General features: G+C 48.3%; 1 protein-coding gene across 1 annotated transcript in view; it reads left to right on the top strand.

Moving 5' to 3' along the window:
• Positions 1–13,742, top strand: part of SDCCAG8 (SHH signaling and ciliogenesis regulator SDCCAG8) — a 1,376,087-nt gene extending 1,362,345 nt beyond the window's left edge. Inside the window, exon 18 of the mRNA XM_086925289.1 lies at positions 13,594–13,742. Within this exon, the coding sequence (XP_086781415.1) occupies positions 13,594–13,626 (33 nt within the window). The 3' untranslated portion in view covers positions 13,627–13,742. The remainder of the gene's footprint in view (positions 1–13,593) is intronic.
• Positions 13,743–23,584: the final 9,842 nt, after the last annotated feature.

Below are 23,584 nucleotides of genomic sequence, written 5' to 3'. Positions count from 1 at the left end.
ACCCGGAAGTACAGTGGGCTAGGCAGGAAGCGGACGGGAGGTCTCCCCGCGCTCCTGCCCGGCAAGGAGAAGAAGCTCGTCCCCAGCCGCCGCCGACCGGAGAAGCCCGCCGCCGACCGGAGAAGCCCAGCAGCCCTGCCCGCGGTAGAGAGGAGCCGCCGCCTCCCCAAACAGCCAGTGAGTGCCGTTTTTCTTGTTTTTATTCCCTCTTGTGCCCTGCCCCTGCCAGGTTCTGCCCTCGTGTCTCCCACCCGTCTAGTCAAGAAGCCCGTCCCCAGCCGCCGCCGACCGGAGAAGCCCAGCAGCCCTGCCCGCGGTAGAGAGGAGCCGCCACCTCCCCAAACAGCCAGTGAGTGCCGTTTTTCTTGTTTTTATTCCCTCCTGTGCCCTGCCCCTGCCAGGTTCTGCCCTCGTGTCTCCCACCCGTCTAGTCAAGAAGCCCGTCCCCAGTCGCCGCTGACCGGAGAAGCCCAGCAGCCCTGCCCCGCGGTAGAGAGGAGCCGCCGCCTCCCCAAACAGCCAGTAAGTGCCGTTTTTCTTGTTTTAATTCCCTCCTGTGCCCTGCCCCTGCCAGGTTCTGCCCTCGTGTCTCCCACCCGTCTAGTCTAGTGCTTAGCTCTGGCTCGGGACAGCATGGCACATGCCCCGGAGCCCGTGGCGCTGCAGCCCTGGGACTCGGTATACCGGCGGCTGCCGGAAGACATGTACCCCACTGTTTCGTTTCCCTGTTGCCTGCTTTGCCCTGTGTGGGTTGCACCCACAGACACTTAGAGGCAGAAGGCTCCCCGGCCAGTCTCGGCTCACCCCTCTGCTGCACCCGTTGTCTCCTCTTGTCTTCCAGTTGTCTCTGAGAGGAGGTGGGGGTCGGGCGGGCAGAGATGGGAGAAAGCTCACTTGCTAAATACAGGTTTGCCAAATGAAGGTTGAGGCCATTCCCTAGTCTGACCCGTGTCGGAAGGGCGAGGGTTAGTGATCCTGCCACCCCGAGGGGCTGTGACGTATTTCTCGCCTGGTAGGCAGGACCAGACGTCAGTGCCCTGCTTCTATTAGCCTCAAAGACGGATGGCTCTCCCGCATGTCAGGCTGAGCTATGGCGCCTCGCTGAGCCGTCACCGCCTTCAATTACAGACATCAGAGGAGAGCCGCATCTGGCCTGTGGCTGAAGTCATGTTCAGTGCTCCTCCGACGAGGGCGCAGTATTGGGGATTCACCAGCCAGTTTGATAAGCAGAGCCCTGCAATCGTGAATGAAGCCACCCATTAACTGTAGTCTCTACAGTGGCATGCCCAAGTAGGCACCCCCAAACTTTATTGGTTCCACCACGTGCACAGTGACCGGGGCTCGGGCCCCTCCCACCTTCTGCTTGGGGGCGGGGGGCATCATTTTGCCATACACCACTGATCAGCAGACCGCTTTGGAGTTGTCCTCATCCGCTCTCAGCCAGATGAAAACAAACCTCCTCTGACATGTGTGATCATGTATCAGTTGTTTATGGATAAGGACGTTCAGTCTGCTCACCTTTAGGTTCCAGGGGACGCCTCAGAGGTTAAGGGTGGGCTCAGACTATAGGGCCTTTCAGCCTCTAGAGCTGGAGTCTGCACACTCGACCTCCCCTCCAGAGGCAAGCGGGACAAATGGAAGCAGAGGGCCAGGGCTCAGGTGTGAGACTAATAAGGTGTGGAGGCAAGAGTCACGGTCAGGGGCAAGCTTGAGCCCTGGCCTGGAGAGTGCAGGCCATCCATCGAGGAGTCTGACAGGCAACGTAAACAGGAGCCATTAGGGCCACAGGAAGGACGCGAGAGAACCATGGGAACGGATTAGAGCTCAGTGTATTTCTGTCTGTTTCACTGTGTGTTGTGGGTGTGTACTTTCTGCCTGCGTGTTGAATAATAATGTTCAAATGAGCACTTCTACAAGTGTCTGTGCGTGTCTGGGTGGTATAGTGGGGCACGTGTTGTGTGTGTCTATGCATATATGTGTACTTGTGAGTTTTGGTTTCTATCAATTTACATGTGTGCTTCTGTGTGCCTAAATGTGTACATGTGCTTGTGTGCGCATGTTTGAGCCTGTTTGTATCTGTGCATCTGCGTGCTTATGCCTTATTCTGCGGTACTACTGTGGGTAAGTACTTCTGAACTGCATGTTTGCATGCTCTTATATGTTAGTTTGGGTGTCGATTTGTGCGTGTTTATGTGCATCCGTTCAGGCTGTTAGTCAGTACACCTAGAAGTGTGTTTGTGAAGCTGTCATTTTCTTTGTTTATAAGTCTGTATGTCCATGCTCGTCAGTCTGTGTGTAACTATTGGCCCATCAGACAGTGTTTCTAAGTGCTTGTGTGTCTATGAGTCTGTGTTTTAAGACTTTGCACGTTTCTCTGTGGGTGAAGAGGGTCTTTTGCTAATGGGCTTGAGTGCACTTGTGCGCTTATACTTTTGTTAATTTAATGTGTCTCTTGTGGCCACTCTCTGCGTTTGTATAACCGTGATAGTCAATCTCTGCATGTTTTTCTGTCTACCCGCCAGTTGGTGAGTGTGTGTGACTGTGTGTAACTATGTACTTCTGTTTGTGCATCTGTCTCTGTGTTTTCCAGTCTGTGTTAGTCCGTCCATTGGTGTGTTCCTGTGGTAGTTTGCTTGCCTGATATGTATACTTTTATTTATCAGTGTCTGTTTCTCAGTCTGCGTGTTGTCTTTTTTGTTGGTATGGCTGTGTGTTTGCCTGAGTGTGTGTGTGTATGCTTGTGTTTGCCAGTCTCTGTATCTGTTTGGCAGTTTCTATGTTGTCTGTTTGTTAATCTGGCGGTGTGTATGCATGGTTGTGTTTGTCAGTCTGTGTTTGCCAGTTTGTGTGTAGCCTGACTGTATGTGTGCTCACGTTTACTAGGCTGTATTAGTCAGTCTATCTGTTGCCTGTTTGTTGGTTCGGCAAAATAAAATAAAAAATGTCATGAGCAATGCCAATAGCTCTACCTTTAATAATGCCGAGACGATTGCATTGTAAATGCTTGTTTATTACTACATGCTAAGATATGAATGGGGAGATAAGTATGGTCCAGAAATGGTTTTAAGTGGGGCTTGTTTTTCAACTCGACAGTTTCCTATATAAAGATGTCCAACACTGGTGCGGTGACCGAGTGGTGAACCCTGATGAATCTGCCATAAAATCTACCCAGCAGTGAAACATGTCGGTTACAGGTAGTGGTATGCGACAGTAAGCTACCAGCCTTTTTATTTAACCAGTACACACCAGAGTTAGTAATAAAGTTGTATAATTGGTGTGTCTGTTGATTTTAATCTTACTCTTCGTTGTTTGTCACATCAGGGAGCGATTTCTTTAGCTTCTTGTTCAGCACCTATCTGTTTGCACATTTTGCTTTGACACTGTTTTCTTCTTGGAAAAGGAATGGCAACCGATGATGAGAAAGGGGCATAGAATTGGTAACATCTGCCAAGTTCCCCGAGGGTTGTTCACCCGTGAGGTGCCTTCCTTTCCGCCACACATTTTTTGTTTGCATTTATTTCTCAAGTGTGGGTGGATGGACTGTCTCAGTGGGGCAGACATCATTGGATATGTCTAGTTGAACTCTGCCCGGATTCTCCTGCTTGCAGTTACAAACAGTGGTTTGTTGTGGACAGTAGGGCATTAGAGAACACACAACTAACCATATATTGAGAGGGGGTGGGTCTGGAATTAAATAGTATGTTTTTCCAGCAAATTATGTTCTCATGTCTACTAGACGGATGCTAACTAACGTCCAGGGTTCAGGGATTTTTTGGTATTGAATTGTTTAGAAGCACCCCATGAAGCGCTTTCACATCAACCCCTTCCATGCTCATGACAAGCTCAGCTCATCATTAGTCTCAGTGGAGCTGTGCTCATGACGAGCTGAGCTCGTCATAACGGGCGCGGCTAATTATCCGACTGTGCGGGAGAATTAATGAGTGGGTGGGTCTGTGACGAGCTCAGCTCGTCATGAGCACAGCTGGGCAGCGGACCCCCCCTCTCCCCCGCACCGTGGAGGAATTACCCCAGCTGCCAAGGGGTTAATAGAGGCCACGCCCCTTTCTTCAGAGGAGCTGCGTCTAAAGACAGGTCTGCGGCAGCTATTAAACTGAAACCGCGTCATGGGACGCCTTTACAAAAAAAAGCATATGTTTGTCAACATGACATACAAATGCTTTTGTAGGTCTCGCCTGACCCAGCGCATGCGCTGGTCTGGCGAGATATTTAGTGAGGACTCAAAAAATGCTCCCATGGCCAGCCTGGCCAGGCCAGAGTTACAGTGCACATGCACTGGCGAGTGCTTAGGAGCCGAGGCGCCAAATGGCAAACCTCGTCATACTCATTAAGCGCCCGAGATCACTTTCGCCTGAGATTGCTTTAGCAGCGCCCCTTTGATATTCTCGTTCAAAGAACATCAAAAAACATGTGTCACTTTCGCCCACGATCACTTTAGCAGAGCCCCTTTGATGTTCTCGTTCAAAGAACAAAAACATTAAAGAACATGTTGTTGTGTTAATGCTTTACTGCGCCAGTTTGACTTACAATGTGCTTTCTCTTTCCACAAAATCGATGTTTGGGTTCCTTTATTCTGAGATGCTTTTAGTATTACTGTCACACACACAACACCACACATACAAACACACACAACAACACACCCACCCAAACACACAACCACAACAACAACCACACACACAACCACCGAACCACACACCCAACCACACACAAACCCACAACCACACATAAAACCACACACACAACCACAACCACATACAACCACACACACATCCATACACACACCGCATACACAAAGACACACACAACCACACACACCAAACCACATACACAACCACACACAAAACCATAACCACACATACAACCACATACACAACTAAACAGACAACCACACACACACAATCACACACAACCACACACACACAACCACACATACAACCACACACACACACCACACAAGCACACACACACACAAGCACACACACAACCACAGACAAACACAAGCGCACAAGCACAACCACAACAACGCCCGACCACACACAACCACACACACACACACAACCACACACACAAACACACACAAGCACACACAACCACAAACACACACAACCACACCAAACCACACACACAACCACCACACCCACACACAACCACCACAACCACACCCACAACCACACACACAACCACACCCAACCATACACACAAGCACACACACAACCACACACACACAACCACGCTCAACCACACACACACCACACACACAACCACACACACAACCACACACCCCACACACACAACCACGCTCAACCACACACACAACCACGCCCAACCACACACACAAGCACACACACACACAAGCACACACACACAAGCACACACACAACCCCACACATACGACCACAACCACGCCCAACCACACACACACAACCACACACACACAACCACACACGCAACACACACAACCACACCCAACCAAACTCACACACAAGCACACACACAACCACATCGTCAGAGCACACTTTCACCAGGCACAGGGACCAACAGTCGTCAGTGCGCGCTTTCACCGGGCACAAACACCACCAGCCGTCAGTGCACGCTTCCACCAGGCACACACCACCAGACGTCAGTGCACGCTTTCACCAGGCACACACACACCACCAGCCGTCCGTGCACGCTTTCACCAGGCACACACACACACCAGCCGTCAGTGCACGCTTTCACCAGGCACACACACACCACCAGCCGTCAGTGCACGCTTTCACCAGGCACACACACACCACCAGCCGTCAGTGCACGCTTTCACCAGGCACACACACCACCAGCCATCAGTGCACAATTTCTACAGGCACACACACCACCAGCCATCAGTGCACACATCAATTGTTAACGCATCCACAATGAACTATTGTAGCAATCACAGTATGGTGCACTTTACTTTTAAATATATTCATCTAAAGCTCAGCATGCCACCATTGCTACAAAAATAAATACACATTTTTTGGCCTACAATTTATAGACTTTTGTTGCAATTGGTGTTGCAATATTTAGCAAGTCCAATAGCTCAAACTTAATTAATGCGAGACCTATTGCATTGCAAATGCTTGTTTTGTAAAAGCACCCCGTACCACGCTTTTACTTTAACCGCAGCCACAGACCTTTCTTTAGACGCGGCTGGTCTAAAGAAATGGACGTGGCCTCTATTAACGTGAAAGCGCTGCATGGGCACTTTTACAAAAAAGTACTTGCAATGCCATAGGTCTCGCATTTGCGAGAGTTTAAGCTATTGGCCTTTGCAAAGCCAATAGCTTAAACTCTCGTAAATGCGAGACATATTGCATTGCAAATGCTTGTTTAATTTACCCTCTGCTCTGGCATTCCGACTGTTGCTGTGTCTCCATGCAGACATCCCTCCCTCTTACAGTGCCATCTCCTGATTCTGATCTGTGCTCCCAGGTGGACTGGTCGAGGGCAGCAGATGGGAGTGCCTTGGGGTGGGAGAAGACCTGGCTGTGCGTGAAAGACTAGCTCAGTATAGGCGGCCACCAATAGTGCTTGGGGTCAACAGGACATTCTAATGGTAGGCAGCTGGGGTGTTGTTTGTAGTGTGCATTTGTTGTCAGTTGGTACCCCCTCAGTGGAAAACAACCCTGTCATTGACGGCTATCAATTTGTAATTCTCTGTTATTTATGTTCCCTTCTTTTTTTTTTTTTTTTTTTTTTTGGTGTAAAAACTTTTATTGATATTCATCATCCATTTTACAACAAGACAACTACACAGTAATCATGACAGGAGAGAAGAACAGAATGTCCCGTATTTATACACAGCTAATTAGCCGACAACCCTCCGGTCCGGCAGCATAGGATGAGGATGATATGGCAGACCATAAGGATGGAAACATCGGAGTCATGAAGTTTTACTTTTTTAAAGTGCATTTTTGTTATTTGTTCCATTTATAAAACATCAGAAAACAAACCAAACAAAGTGGCTCAATAGTAGTGCTTAGATACGAAGCAATATAGAACAGAAGACGCTAGTAGAACACACCGACCCCCTACCCCAGGCCTACCCCCTCCACCCCCGCAGAACGTGAGCAAAAGTTCCAATTATACGAGTACAGTTCTAGTCCTGCCCCGTAGTAACCCACAGGTTAATCAAGCATCCCCTCCTCATCTTCCGAGTCATCGTCTTCAGCCTCCTGGAGCGGGTCGCACAGATCCCCTCTATATCTATTCCAGGCCTCCCACACCCTGTTCCATTTCTTTGGGTTCGCTCTCAGTTTGTAGACAGTTCGTTCAGTTAACATCAATTTGTCCATGTTTTGACACCATAGCGACAAAGTAGGTAGCTCAGCCACCCCCCACCTCTGTGCCATATCACGCTTAGCCATCATTGTTCCAATTGTAACCCACTGCTGTTTTCTGAGGTTAAGGTCAGTGCCCTCCCAAACATTCAGGAGACAGAGGCGCGGTTCGGGCGTGAGGGAGGTGTCCAGGGCCTGGGAAATCGTGCGCATGACCTGCTGCCAGTACCGGGCAATGAGAGGGCAGTCCCACAACGTGTGCAGTAGTGTGCCATCCTCCCCACATCCCCTAAGACAACAAGGGGAGTCAGCCCTGTGCATTTTGTGTAGGGTGGTCCTCGTGTAGTACGTTCTGTGTAGTATTTTCAGTTGTATGAGTCTGAACCTGGCAGAAACCCCAGCCTCTCTCGGGGATGCCACAGCAGCGTTCCAGTCCGTCTCATCCATAGCACCCAACTCATCCTCCCATTTTTCTCGCAGTGTCTGTAGGGGGTCAGGGAGATTGTTTAGTAATTTACGGTAGGTGAGTGAGGTGGCTCTTGTTTGCATGTAATCCGTGAGGAGCCGGTCTTCTAGGGGCGAGGATTCCGGGATTGTGGTTCCCGGCTCCAACACCGCCAGGAGAGCGTGTCTGATTTGGATGTATCTATACGTTTCCGTGGGGCCCAGCGCATATTGTTGTTGGAGTTGCTCGAAGGGTACCACCCCAGTGGACGTCCAGAGATCCCCCACTGTAGAGATGCCTATATTGTCCCATTGGGTGAACCCTTTACTGGTCCTCAGGCAGCCCAGTTTTTTAGTATCCCAAAGCGGGGTAAGCTTCGTGATGACTCCCTTCCACTGTAGCTTGGTGAGTGCCCTGTACCATAGAGTAATTGTGTGTTTAGTGGGGCCAATCAGGTTCTTGAGGAGACTAGGGTTATAGAGGGGGGCCAGGAGAGTCTGTGTTCCTAGTTGGGCCCTGTCCGCCATGTACGCCGGGTCAGTGTGCGATGCATGGATCCATTGGTTAAGTACCTTAAGTTGGGATGCCCAATAATAAAGCTGCATGTTCGGTAGCGCAATTCCACCATCGTACCAGCCGCGGTTGAGTTTGAGGTGAGCTATCCTCGGGGGACGCTCACCCCAAAGTAGAGTGGTAACAATCGCGGTAATTTTCTGCAAGTAGGAGGGCGGAATCACGACAGGCGTATTTTCAAAGATATATAGGAGGCGCGGGAGCGCCATCATTTTAAACAGCGCAGCGCGGCCTAAGAGTGTGAGCGGCAGGGACGACCAGTGCCTCACGTCTGCCTTCAAACGGAGGAGGGGGGGCGCCAGGTTTCGATTGGTGAAGACGGTCATATCGTTAGTGACATGGATACCCAAATATTTGAAGGAAACATCTGTCACCACCAACGGACAGTGTTCCGGGAGGACTGGTCGAGGGCCCTTCAGTACATAAAGCACCGATTTCGTCCAATTAATTGTGTAACCAGAGGCCGCACCGTGTTTGTCACAAAGCGCCAATAGAATCGGGACACTCAGTTCGGGTGCTGATACGTACACCAGCATATCATCCGCATACAATGATATTCTATCTTCCCAGGTCTCCGTCCACCTGATGCCCTTCAACAGCGGTGTCGTTCTGAGGATGATCGCGAGGGGTTCAAGGACCAGTGCGAATAGCAATGGGGATAAGGGGCAGCCCTGGCGGGTCCCACGCGCTGAAGAGATCGCACGGGAGATATGGCCATTGGCCGCTACATGAGCTACTGGACCTGTGTAGAGCAGTCGGATCCAGGATAGGAACTTCGGACCGAAGCCCATCCGGTGCAGGACTGCGAACAGGTACTGCCACTCCACCATATCGAAGGCCATCCTGGCGTCCAGCGACAAGATGGCTGCTGGCTCTGTCAAGGAGTGCGCACGTGCCAACGCGCCGTGCACTCTACGGAGATTTAATGCTGTACTCCTGTGAGGCATAAAGCCGGATTGGTCTGGGTGGATCAGCTGGCCTAGGTGTGGGGTCAATCTATTAGCAATCACCTTCGCCAGGATCTTCGCCTCTGCATTGATTAGCGAGATCGGGCGATAGGATGCACAACATTCTGGAGGTTTTTCAGGTTTTGGGATAGCTACTATCGTTGCCAGGCGCTGATCCAAGGGCAGCGTTCCGGACTCACGACAGTTCTCGAACATGGCCAGTAGTGGTGGGCCCAGTGTGTCGGACATCGTTTGGAACCATTCGATTGGAATCCCGTTCGGGCCCATCGCTCTGCCCATGTGCAGTGCGCCTATCGCCATACGGAGTTCCTCTACCGTGAGATCCGCTTCCAACTCGGTTTGCGCCTCCGGCGTTAGCACCTCCACCTCAATCTCTTGGAGTGCCAGTTCCGCCTGTTCCGACGTGACCACCACTTCTGGGGTGTACACCGTTTGGAAGTGGTCTGCCAGGAGGTCAACTATCTTGGGAGGGTGCGTGTGAAACGTCCCCGTGTGGTCTTGTAACTGCAGGATATGCCTGCCTCCATCCCGCTATTTGTCCAACCAAGCCAGCAGCTTGTTGGCTTTGTCGCCTACATCATAAACTCTGCATGCCGTTGATTCAATCCGCTCTAACACCCTACGGCGGAGAAAGTCGTCATGCTTTAGTTGGCAGAGAGTCAGCGCGTGCCTGGTGGCCTCTGACGGTGTGGCCATGTGAGTCACATTTGCTTGTTCCAACTGCAGTTCCAGTTCGACCAATTCCAGTTTTTGTTTGCGTTTATGGTCGGCTATGGTCGAAATGGCCTGGCCCCTGAGCACCGTCTTGTATGCTTCCCAGAGAATCGTCGGTGAGGACACCGACCCGGAGTTCTCCTGGAAGTAAAGTTTAGTGGCAGTTTTAAGGGATTTTCGGATCGGGGGAGTTTTAAGATAACCAGGGTAGATGGGAAAGAGACGTGTGCGGGCCGTGGCAGAGCAGGACAGTGTAGCGACCAGGGGAGAGTGATCTGAAATACCCCGTGGTGCGATGTGTACTTTGTCAAAAGTGAGTTTACCGCCCCCCAATGTGAGAAAGTAGTCTATGCGCGACAGGCAAGCATGAGTGGAGGAGTAGTATGAATAGTGGCGATCATTAGGGTGAAGCTGTCTCCAAATGTCTACCAGACCCTGTGCCTCCAGGAAGTCCCTGAATTTCGTTGGGCCAGTAGGGAGGGGGCGAGCCGGGAACCTGTCCATATCAGAATCAGCCAATGCATTGAAATCTCCGCCCACTAACAAATCCCCTTCCGGGAGTTCCAAAAGAAATTTACCCAGGGCCGGAAGTGCCGATGAATGTAGCGTCGGCGGGATGTACGCAGACACCACGTTGATGGGCACGCCCTCCCATTGTCCACACACCGCCGCGAAGCGGCCATGTTGATCTGTTTTTGTGGAGTGGTGAATGAATCGTGACGTCCTCCCGTTCCCCGGGATCCCGAAGTAAAGTCCGAGTGTATTAGCATGCGGTACCCTCTCCTATCCAGGGCTTTGGTGGCAACCCCCACTAAGTGTGTCTCTTGGAGGAGGGCGATATCACAGTTCAGTCTCTTAATACATTGTAGGACCAGCCCTCTCTTCACTTTATCTCCCAACCCCCGCACATTCCAGGATACTACCCGAAGCGGCGGTACCGCCCCCATCCCAGTGTCATGCGTTACTACAGCAGGTCGTGGGGGATCCGCCATATTGTGATCAAGCGTGCAGTTGAGTGTCCTAGAGGGCGGGACGGAGTCATAACAGATAGGAAATTCCCCAAGCCAGTGTAACTAAGCGTGTGTGTGTACCGATACAATGATCGAGGAGCAGAGGCAATATACCCGGTGTCAGGAATACGGTCAAGTGTGAACACTAGCAGTTTCAAAACAAGAAGTTGAGCCAAACATTTCAAACTAAACAACCAACACAACCCCCCCACTCCCAACAACCCCACCCTCCCTGCTTCCCTGCTACACGGACTCCAAACTGCCCGCCACCCCAATTTAGCAGAGTGCTTCATCCCACCCCAAAGAAAACACACAGTTACTTGCTCGTTGGGGGTGAGGAGCGCTCCGGAATCAGCGGCCCCTCATACCCTCCACGGAGGCCCTCGGCCCAGTGTCCTTGACGGTTCCAGCCACAGTTCCAAACTTCTACAGCATAGTCATGTGTTCAGGGGTCCACCTCCAGACTCAAAGCTGCTTCATCTCGTATCGGAGAGCTTCTGCCACTGTTCGTACCCTCGGCCCCTGCAGCGGTGCAATCAGAGTGAGGCGAGCCGGTCTTAGTCCGTCCAGGGCGACAAGAGTGAGAAGCAGGACGCCAGCCGTCCAGCCAGTCTCGCGCAGTGCTTGGGTCGTCAAAAAACCATGTCCTGTTTTCCGCCACTACCCGAAGCCTGGCTGGGAAGATCATAGAATATGGGAGTTCTCGTTTCCTAAGTTCTTTCTTAATGTCCAAGAATGTTTTCCGCCGCCTGGCCACTTCCGCCGTGTAGTCCGGGAAGAAAGCCACCGTTGAGTTAAGGATTTTCACCGGCGGCGAGACACGTGCCGCCTGCAGGATGATGTCCCGGTCACGGTAGTTAAACAGTCTCGCTAGGATCGGCCGCGGCGTGGCCCCTGGTTTCGGTTGACCTCCCGGGACTCTATGGGCTCGCTCCACAGAAAAGAAGGCCGACAGGCCTTTAGGTTGAAGATGAGTCTTAATGAGTTCCTCCACGTAGAGATCCGTAGCCCTCACACCTTCAGACTCCGGAACGCCAAGAATGCGTACATTGTTCCGCCTGGAGCGGCCCTCCTGGTCGTCGAGCTTGTCCTTAAGGAGCTTGTTTTCCGCCATGACCGCTTCCATGGCCGTCTGCAGTTCCGAGACATCCTCCACCAGCGACTTCGTGACGATCTCCAGAGAGCCTACCTTTTCCGCCATTTTGTGAAAGTCAGCGCGGATAAGGGTGATTTCTGTCGATATACAGCCCACCGTTGCTTGGACCTGTGTGAGAGCCTTCATGACATCGTCCAGCGTCGCCTTCTTCGGTCCCCCAGACTCGCCTGGTTTCATGGGGGGAGTTCTTTCCTCCGCCGGAGGGGAAGCGGTCCTGTCGTTGGTGAAGCGGTCAATACGGGTCTGGGTTGTGCCGCCTTTCACACCTTTCCCGGCCATCGTTCGGTCACGGAGGGAATACAGTTCGTCGGTCCGGTGGGGTATCAGGTAAACGGGTAGTCACCACGCTGCTCTCAGTGCCGGATGGAAAGGACCTCCGTCGCTAGAAGTGAGACTCCTGTACGGTCTGCCGGGCAAAGTTCGGATGATAGTTTCGGTAGTTTGCGGCCACCCTTCCAATGAGTCGTCGCTGGAGATAGCGAGTCGAATGACGCAGGGCAGGACCGTTACTGGGCGTGGGTCTCCTGCACCGACCACTTCCTGTCTGTGGCAGCCAGGCAGGCTGCACTTCCGGTCGGTCTCAGCTAGCACTTGAGGGTCCGGAGGTGGGCCTAGGCTCCGGTCGATTCAACTTTCGACGATAACTCCGTCATTCAATGTTCGATTTTCGTCTGGAGACCTGCCGCCAGTCCCGCCCGGTCCCGGGCGTTCGGTGCTGCAGTTGGAGGTAACAAATATTCACGGATTAACGTGCGGATAGATGGAGAGGTTGCTTCCCCGCCGGAGCTAGTCCTCTATGCTACCGCCATGTTCGGCCGCCAGCCACGCCCCCTTATGTTCCCTTCTTAATCGGAATCTGTGTTAAATACTTAATATATCCTAATAAACAAAAAACGATGAAGAAGAAATTGGCATGGTTAATTGGGTGAAGCTGACAATCTCTTTAAATTGATGTTGCATACGAAACTGTTGCATAGGCGAGACAATTCAGCAAGAATTAATGGTGTTGAAACATTGAACAAGACGTTGGATCCTAGTGGTTCGTTTCTGCCTCGATGATGCACAAGTAGAGGAGGCTGGCTACCCTGTCAGGCACAGGCCTCTTGATAGCCTACAAATCATTTACTGTTTTGACATAGGTAACATTCTGTACAGTCTGAAAAAACTTGTGGTAGACGAAGTGATGTAGAACAGCTTTTCTTGTGCTAGAAATTGGAAACGCATTGTACTTCCTAGTTAGTGACTTCTATTTGATATTTCGAGAACGTTTCTACTTTGTCAGCACACCTTTAAACGATAACAAATTGCTCTTATGAGAATGTGATCACACGAGGAAGCATTCATTTAAAATTTAGGCAAGTCCGGCTTCTGCCGGGTTTCACAATCTTTGTTTTTTCTCTTCATGTTTCAGTTACCTCGTATTGGAACCAAGCCAGAAAATTAACCCGTCTGAAGCAGAATCCCGCTGGAAGTGAAGATAACATTTGGACAATTTTAAAAAATAGTTGTATTTTACCAAATATATATGTATGTTTTTTAAAACGTTTTACAAAATCAGGTGCCTTTTCCGGTTTCAACACTTTAAGGACGCAGTGTTTCATATAACACCTGCAACCACTATCATTCTCTCCCTTCCCACCCACGCATGGTCCGCCCTTCATAAAATCCCAACTCAGTCACGCCCCCATATTGTCTGCTGTCATTGTAAATCTCAACTGCCTCGCAGGCCCCTCATTTCTCCTTTCCCCAAAGAGTTTAATGAAACAGGGCTATCGCCCTCCATCTTGGAGGACACATTGTACTCGGGAGGCCCTGGCATGTGAAGTCAAGCACTGGTTTGCACATTCCCTTAAAAACCATGAGTCCCCTCCAGGGTATTAGCCAGGAGTTCAAACACGTGGGGGCATATTTACAAGGGCTCATCGCCACCAGAATGTCACTTTTTTGGGCGTTCTGGTGGCGATGAGCAGTTCGCCTTATTAACAAGGTGGCGTTAATCCACTTATTGTGGCTTAACATTGCCTTGTAAATAAGACCCCTTTTTTAAGCAGCACTTAGAGTGAAAGGTGCGGGTGATGAGTGTTGCTCTGGGCGTTCCGCCACAACACCCATTGCTTTTGACTCTGACCCCTATTTATAAGGGTGGCATAATTATGGGGCAGCGCTCAGCATATTTCTTCCTAAAGGCTTGCACTTTCAAACTGACATTAACAGTGATGACCCATATGAGTGTTAAACTATGATTAACAAATGGAATTTCAAGTAATTTTTTTGTACTTTATTATGAAAATAAAACTGAAACTTTCTTCTAGAACTAGGTTTGTGCATCTATTTTTTTCATGGATTTATGATTAGGAGCACAATTAATAAGGCGTTGTTATGTAATTTGCTTTTATATTGTAAAACTCACATTTTCACTTTTAAGGACTGCTACTTAAACATGACAATTCTCAAAGCTATTGTGTATAGAAAACCGTGATTTTATTAATTACAAGGAGGCTAGCATTATGCATTAACTTTTATTTACTACCTCCAAGCAGCAAACACTTTAAAGTTGCAAAACTGGAACACTGCATGACACAAATGACAACAGAACTGCGGTATTTAAAAGAATATGGCGCATTCCTGCCTTTGTCCCTGTGCCAATGCAGGCCCCCTGCACCATGGTGGAAGTTTTCTGTATTGCATGCAGGATTGCTTTTGTGCAGGAAGGGTCACCTTCCTGCACAGAAACAATCTTGAGAGGCATATTCCTCTTTCTATTTGTGCTACAGAATGCAGCACACATAGAAAGAGGAAGTAAAATAGAGAAATAAATATATTTCTCCTGGTTACACCTCCCTTGAAAAAGCGGTATCTTTTTGGAGCATTTCCACGCCTGTCACGTTTGGTAAATCTGGGAATGCATCAAAAACCATGGGAGTTACATGGGAATACCCACACAACACCTTCCCAGGGCAGAGTAATGCAATTTGTGCTGCATTGCGTGACTCCAGCTTTATAAAGCCACTGAGGTCCCCACAAGGTGGCATTGCGTGGCTACATAACTCATTTTGGATGTACGTCACTCTTGCAACATGTTGCATGGTTCAAGAGCGACAACTCCTCTCATAAATATGCTCCTAAACACCCCAAAGACTCTTGTACTTAGACTTAAGAGGTCTTTTGAAGCGAATACCTTACATCGCTCTAGAAATCACCTAAACCACATGACACCTCTGCCTCTTTACATGAACCAACACCCTCTGAATCCTTGCAAATGGCAGAAAGGTATATCTGTTCAAACCCTATCAATTCTGGTGAATGCATCTACCACATGGCTCTTGGATCCAAATGATAACTGAAATACCTCTTCTTTTGGAATGTCAAATGGGAAGCAAATAAATCCACACCCAGAGGGCTCGGATTGAACTCTATTTTCCAAAAGATATCCTTCCCCTGCTTCCACTTCGCTGTAATCCCTGAGATCGCAAGAATTTCAATCTGCCACCACATTGTCTTTCCCTGATAAATAAGGAGCTGTTAAACCTATCTCGTGTTCCTGACAAAACGCCTACAACTCTTTCGCAGTCTCTGGCAACTTCTTTGGCCGGATTTCCCATAATTTGTTTATATAAGTCAAGGCTGTTATACTGCCCATGCTCAGCAAAACTGAACAGCTCTGCAAACGGTCTTTGAAACTGCGTGGTTAAAAAAAGACCCGCTGTCATTTCAAACAAATTAATGTGCTGTTCCTTCTCTTCCATATTCCATCGTTGACCAGTCTCCTGATACAAACCAATCACAAACCAACCTAAGAGGAACTGCATCCAAATATAATAGAAAATCTGAAACTGTTCCAAAGACAGCCTGATCATTCAAAGCTTCCTGATTCTCCAACCACCAAGTTAATTCCTCCTTCACACCCTCTGTCACTTTTACCTTGTCACCATACCAAAGGCCTCACAACAGACCTGAGGACTTCCAACGATGAAGAGCCCCGTAATGTACATGTTCTGGAAAAACAGCCTAAATAGAGGACGACAGAAGGCCAACCACACAAGATAATTCCCTCAAAGTTCCCTTCTCTCTTCCTCTCATACTATGTACTTCCCTTTTTGTAAACCTTAGATTTCTCTATGGCAACTAAAGCTAAACTCTCTCTGCATCTATTCTGAAACCCAAAAATTACATCCTGTGTGACAGAAGAAATATCAAATTCTCCTGATTCACAATAAACCTTAATCTTTCCAATATATTCTTTAAAAGCAAAATGGTTCTTCAAAACCTCCTCTTCTAGGTTCAAAAGAAGAATATTGTCCAAATAAATTATCATTCTCACAACATTCTCTCTCACCAACCCTACTACTGGCACTGATACTTGCATAAAACAACATGGGGCCGAAGAAAGACCAAATGGAAGACAGTGAGACTGAAATAGCTGACCATCCCACCTAAACTGAAGAAAACGCAGATTTTTAACATCCATCAGAATTGTGAAATAAGGAACCTTCTTCTTGTCCTCCTACTTTACTAGAAACAAAGACCCAGTAACGCAGAGCAGTGCAGTAAGTCACCTTCCTGTGCTCATTACAGGGAAAGGACAGGAATACACCATATTTAAAAGAATACAGTGCATTCCTGCCTTTTCCCCTGCAATGTCGCTGTTTTGGCTGCCGTAGCACCAATTCAGGCACCCTTGTACTATGGTGCAAGTGTGCCTGTGCTGCATGCTAGATTATTTCTGTGCAGGAAGAGGCACCTTCCTGCGAAAAAACAACCTTGAGAGGCAAATTCCTCTTTCAGAATTCAGCGCATACAGAAAGATGTGGTAATAAGGCGAAATAAAGATATTTCTCCTCATTACATCTCACCTGGGAAGGCATATTTTTTCTGACACATTCCCAGGTTTGCCAGTTCTGGTAAACCTGGGAATTCTTCCAAAATTATGGGAATTGCGTGGGAGCACCCACGCAGCACCCAAGTCTTGACTCCAAGTGCAGAGTAACGCAATGCAGCAATTTACACTGCATTGTGTTAATCTAAATTAATGAAGGCACACAGGGCCACGCAAAGTGGCCTCACGTGGCTTCATTAATCTCATTTCAGATTTGTGTTGTTCTCGCACCACATTGCGTGATGCAAGAGCGACACAGGTCTACCCGCAGTGGTAAATCTGAGAATGCGTCAAAATCCATGAGTGGTACGTGGGAACACCCAAGCACCACCCATGGAACACCTCTCGGGGGCAGAGTCATGCAACTCAGTGATTTGCGCTGAGTTGCGTTACTCCATATTTATCAAGCCACATACGGCCACGCAAGGTGGCCGTACATAGCTTGATAAATCGCACTTAAGTGTTGCATCGCACTGCACTCCGTTGCGTGGTGCTAAAGCGACACCTTTGATAAATATGGGCCTTGGTTCCTTCTCCTGAACTGGAACCTCCGTAAACACTCTGGTTTAATTTCTTGTTGTTGCAATAACCCGAGTCTTGAGTTATGTTTTCCACTCTCGCAGGAATAGCCTCAATCTGCTTCCCCCTTTTTCTTGAAAAGAAACAGAAATAGTCTTTATACTCACGTGGGCCAGAAGAGGATTGCTGACCTCTTCCTCTTGGTGCTCTAGTTCATCCACCTCTGCCCCTTTGGGGAAAGAAACCTGCTGATTCCTTATCTTCTTTATACACCCCTCTTCCTTGACCAAATTGGGACTTAAATTATCCCCGGCCAGAAGGTTGCTGTCTCCTTCCATCCCTACTATATACAGTGCTTCCATCAAACTCTTTGCGCATAGAAGTCTGTGCCTTATCTAAGGGAAAAAACATGGACATGTATTCTATGATAGATTTAATCATTTCTTCACCAAATGACATACCCTTAGTCTCTTTAGTGGACTCCTTTCTTGTCAAATCCCCCAATTATGGTTTTGTGTGCAACAGAATTGCCTTTTTTTCCTCTCAGCTATAAGGCCAGCATTCGCATTTCCAAGTAAACATATTGCACTTTGGCTCCAACCACGTAATAGGCTAATGACAATGTCACCGCCTTTAATACAAGCATCCTCCACTAAATCAAAATTCCTGGCCAATGGACCTTAAACATTCAATAATTTGCCCTCACATTGTTTAAATGACTGTTACAGTTCTTTATCTTGGATCCCTTCATAGCTCAAACAAATAGGTTATAAGCCTTCTATCCAAGTTGGATGTCTTTGTTCCTGTGTCATCCACAATTGGCCGAGCACATTCTGCTCTCATTACATTTCTTTCCTCGTTTTCCAAAGCTTCCTTATTCTTAGCTTAATATAATCAGCTACATGACTCTAAGGCCATCAGTCGGAACGCCTAGAGTGTCTCACATCCTTAGATCGAATAAGTTATAACCTACTGGATCATTTACGGACCTTCCAGAAACAACTCTAATGTCTTCACTGTCCCCAAAACTCATTGCATGAACAATCATCTTTATCCAAATCAAATGTATATTAATCAGATCTTTCTTTTTATCTTCCAAAGATGGATTCCACAGATTGAACCCTTATTAGAGGCACACTCATCATCTGACAAAGACAAGAACTCTTCATTGTCTCCAAAGTTAGCCCTTCTCTTCCTGCTATCTCTAAACAAAGACTTAACAGTCTCCGGAAGAGGATCCCTAAATTACTTCCTTACAATATCTCTCCAATTGAAAACTATTTAAATTCCTTAAGTATGTCACGCTCGAGGCGCTAACCGTCTCACCAGCCAGTGTGCGTCAACTTCATGTTCACATCTTTCTGTCAGAAATCTGACACCAATTCTGAAAGGTACCGACCTGGCAGTCGAAATTAACCCTACAGTCTATAAAACAAGGCCAACCCCCTTTCAACAAAGTGCCTTTCTCATAACAAGGCCTACAGTGCTGCAAAAGGCCTCGAATGTATAGCGTGCTCACAACAAAGATAGGCACTCACACAGGAAAACCTCAAGCAGGCAATCTTGCACATGACACGGGAGTCTTAAACAATCTTGAGCATGGCACACGTCTTAAACAAACAATCTTACGCACAGCGCGCAAGTTTATTTCAACTTACCACCACCAAAGCGACAATTAGGAATCCTCCTAAACTATGCCATAAAAACAAACTGCTAACACTGTATAGAACAAAGAATGTTTTATTCAATACATCCACCTTCAGTTGTTAATGATACATTGTCTGTTTTCTGACAAACAGATTACATAAAACGCTTTGCCCTAAACCTAACCTACAAACTAAGATACATTCATCCCCATAACACTGGCACAGTCCCACATTATTAACTCAAACACTCAATCTAAAACCCATATATTGTGTTCTACAAACTTTCCACTATTATCACATACATTACAAAATGTAACTTTGAAAAGAAAATTTAGAGTACACTTATCTGCTCAGAAGCAGCAAACAAAAGAGGGAGAAGGTGGAATGTTGAAGGGTTTTATGGACTGAGGGGCGTATTCCATTTGAATTGCTCCTGCACCATACACTGTGGTGCAACTGCAACGCAACTTAAAAAGATTTATGAAGCCATGCAAGGCCATCTTGTGCGGCCCTGCGTGACTTCTTAAATCTCAAGTAATGCAACACAGTGCAAATCACAGTGTTGCATTATTCTGCGCCAGGGAGGCGTTTCTATGTGTTTTGTGTGGGTGTTCTCATGTAACATTCATGGATTTTGACACAGTCACAGATTTACCAGAAGTGATAGACCTGGGAACATGCCGAAAACCTAAACCTCACCTCTCCCCAGGTGAGGTGTAACGACGAGAAATATCTTTATTTCTTGTTCTTTCCTCTTTCTGTGTGTGCTGCATTTTTCAAAATGTCTTCTTTCTTACACACTGGCTTGCATTTGGAAGGCACAAATGCAAAGAAATCCAATTGGTTATAACAAATGTTCTACTATTCTATGCCCTAACATTTCCCCTGATAAAAACAGCCACTCACTTGTGTCAGTAGGTCTAGTGCCTGCAACAGCAGAGGGCCCAAAACACATCAAAACCAAAGGGGATGATGGACGGAGTGTTGAACATTGCAAGCACTCACCCCCAGTCATCTGATTTGGGTTTAATCCATCATCATTATTTAGATCACTCCACCACCCCAGTTCAGACATGGTCATATGCAAATCAGTCTGACCCTGTGTCTCATGGGAACAGTCCAACCCGAACTGCCAAGCCAGGTCTTCCCTGGACCAGAAACAAGCATCCTGGGACCGGTTTCTGGCTAATCAGCCGTCATCACATTTTTGCTCTGAAAACTGACCCTTTTTGTGCAGCGTGCGTAACTGTGGGCCCTAGCTTATGCAGCACATAGGGGACCATAGCAAATCTGTACAATTTCCTCACATTTCTGAGATAGAAACCTCTGGAACCTAGTATTTCCCTGAGTAATCCAATAACATTGGTACCTCACCTGTGTGGGTAGGCCTAGTGCCTGCAAGAGGAATCAGGCAAAAATACACCATGGACACATCGTATTTTTCCACTGACAAATTACCGCTTTTTTTTTTTTTTTTGCAGTGTCGGTAGCTGTGGATTTTGGGCCCTGGCTCAGCTGCCACACATGGAAACTTAAATATTTTTAAACAAGACAACCAGAGGAGTCTAAGGGCTAGGGGTGCTTGACTTCTGTGGCTTTAACCAGGTAGTTATACCCAAAAGCCCCTGCAGACTCCAAACATTGGCTTAGTACACTATTTTTTCTCATTTTCGGTGACGGAAAGTTCTGATATCTGTGCCTAGCCATAAATATCCTAACACCCTGAGTTACCACATATCTCCCTGATGTGCCTGAAAACCTTCAGCCTGTTCCAAGTCTGGCGATTCAGACGGCTGTGATGTGGCAGAGTTCATAATTTGTTGTTGCTTGGATACCAGCAATTCCATTGGATGGGCAATTGGCTTAAGTTCGACCATTCATCTCCATGTGTGGCTGCAATTAACTGGGTTCTCAGGCGATGTCCACTCCTCCCTAATAGACATAACATTTGAAAGGACTCACCTGTTTAGGGACAAGTCTAATTCTGCTCCACAGCGTTTTTAACCACATGGCTGCTGCGGGGATTTTTGCGCTGTGCTGCAAATTGCTCTTTTGCTGCAATCATGACGAGCTCAGCTCGTCATCAGCACACGACACCCGTGGGTGATGACGAGCTGAGCTCGTCATCAGCATCGAAAGGGTTAAGAGAGTGGGGTTACTGCTACAGTTTTGCTGTTCCTTTTGCAGCTTTGGCCGAGCTCCCCCATCCTGCCCAGCCTCCACAGTAAACCCAGCAGTTTCCCTGTTGAAGCAGAGGTGCCAACCAGCCCTGTAGCCAAGGTCAACGAGCAACCCAGTCTGCTGCCCCCTGTAGAGCACCCCACCCCCTGCCAAACCTCTTTAGCATGTCCTTACAGATGCACAGTCACCTACTGGGAGGCAGATTCTACCCGGGTTGATAGGCGATAAATTCAGACAAGTGGGTTCTACCAATCATTTTCAGGGGCTACGCCTTACCCTTCCTTTCTTTACCGCTGCACCTCTCACAGTTTCCCAGCAACTGGGGGGAGGACCATCTCTCCATTCTGCTGCAGACCCTTTTGGCCAAAGTGCTAAAGGGGTGGTTGAGAGGGTGCCTGTGTTGGAAGTAGGTCATGGCTGTTCTACCCGCTACTTGCAGCCTATTTTAGACTGCACCTTCTCATAGCTTTTGTTCCAGAAGGAGACATTCAAAATACTCACCTTAGCCCAGGTTCTGTCTGCCCTTGACCCTGGATGGTTACGTTGGACCTCAGGATGCCTATTTCCATATCCCTGTTCTACTGGCCCACTGGCGTTATCTGTGATTTGCAGTAGAACTGGAGTATTTTCAGTTTGCTGTGCTCCCCTTTGGTCTAACCATTGTTCTCACAAGTGATGGTGGGAGCACACCTTCAGAGGTCAGGTATACCAGTCTTCACCTCCCTCAACAACTGTCTACTGAAGGTGGGTTCACCCCCAAGCAGTCGTCAGCCACCTCCAGAATACGGCATACCTATTGTCATCTTTGGGGTTCACTATCAATGCTACAAAGTCACATCTGGCTCTTTTGCAGACACTTCCTTTCATCTGAGCCACTGTTGTCATGGTTCACTTCTGTGCCTTTCTCTAAGGAAGGAGAGTCTAGGACTTTCAGGCTATGATACCATTTCAACCTCGGTCCTGAAGTTCAAGCATGTCAATTGGCATATGAGGGCTCTGCTGAGGGATCTGAGGTATCAGTTAATCCAATATCAAGGGTACCACTCTGACCACATTAAAATTTTGAAGGAGACTGGAAGAGATCTGCAGTAGTATCTTCTGGACCACGGTTGGGTCAGCGGCAGACCCCTTTCCCACCCGGAGTTGGCAGTAGTGACCAATGTATCTTTTATTGGTTAGGGCAGACACCTGGGAGAGGTGGCGATCACAGGCCTCTGTTCCCAGGTGGAGCCCCAGCTCCATACCAACCTGATGGAAATAGGGGCCATCTGCTCGGCACTGAAAGCATTCCTGCCCTTCATCAAAGGGAGGCTGGGGCAGGTGCTCATGTACAACTTCACCGCCATGTGGTATGGTAACAAGCAGGGCAGGGTGGAGTCACGTACCCTGTGCTTGGCGACCTTGCAGCTTTGGAAATGGCTGGACCACCAAAGCATCTTGTGGTGAACCACCTGGCATGATCTTTGGATGTCAATGCAGATGAGCTCAGCCATCAATGCCTAGCAAGTTCTCTTCCGAACCTGGAGCAACCCTTGGCTAGATCTGTTCGCCACTGGCAAGAACTCACCATGTCACCACTTCTGTGCATTGGCGTTTCCAATGCGTCTCTTGCTCGGAGACGAGTTTTGCCTCGAGTGGACCTCGAGACTCCTGTATGCTTTCCCGCCAATAACACTCCTGCCCTAAGTTCCCAAGAAGATCAGGACTGGCCGGATCCAAATCATCCTGGTGACTCCGGACTGGGTGCAGAGAGTATGGTATCCAGAACTCTTGGGCTTGAGCATCTGTCCTCTGCTCAGGCTTCCCCTGAGGAAGGATCTGCTGTCGCAGCAACAGGGCAGTGTTCTACTGCCAGACCTTTGCAATCTCCACCTTCATGCTTGGAGATTGAGCAGCGACAGCTGACCACCTTTTGACTTTCATCCGGAGGTGGTTGATATCATTTTGGTAGCCAGACGTCCCTTGACAAAAAACTGCATACACCTGTTATTGGGACACATTTGTGGTTTAGAGAGGCATGAGCCAGAGTGCCCCCCAGCCAAGGTATCTGACGTTCTATTGTTTGTTTTGTCTCTTCCCCGGTAAGGCTTTGCTTTGGGCACAGTTAAAGGTTATCCTTGCGGTTGCCAGATCAGCCCTCTTGTTCAAGTCACCAGTTAATATGCAATTTTGAAAGGGTT

This window comes from Lissotriton vulgaris, chromosome 6 (genome assembly GCF_964263255.1).
Source record: "Lissotriton vulgaris chromosome 6, aLisVul1.2, whole genome shotgun sequence".
Taxonomy (NCBI): domain Eukaryota; kingdom Metazoa; phylum Chordata; class Amphibia; order Caudata; family Salamandridae; genus Lissotriton; species Lissotriton vulgaris.
Note: the sequence above shows the minus strand (reverse complement) of the source record. Positions and strands in the feature narration are given on the sequence as shown.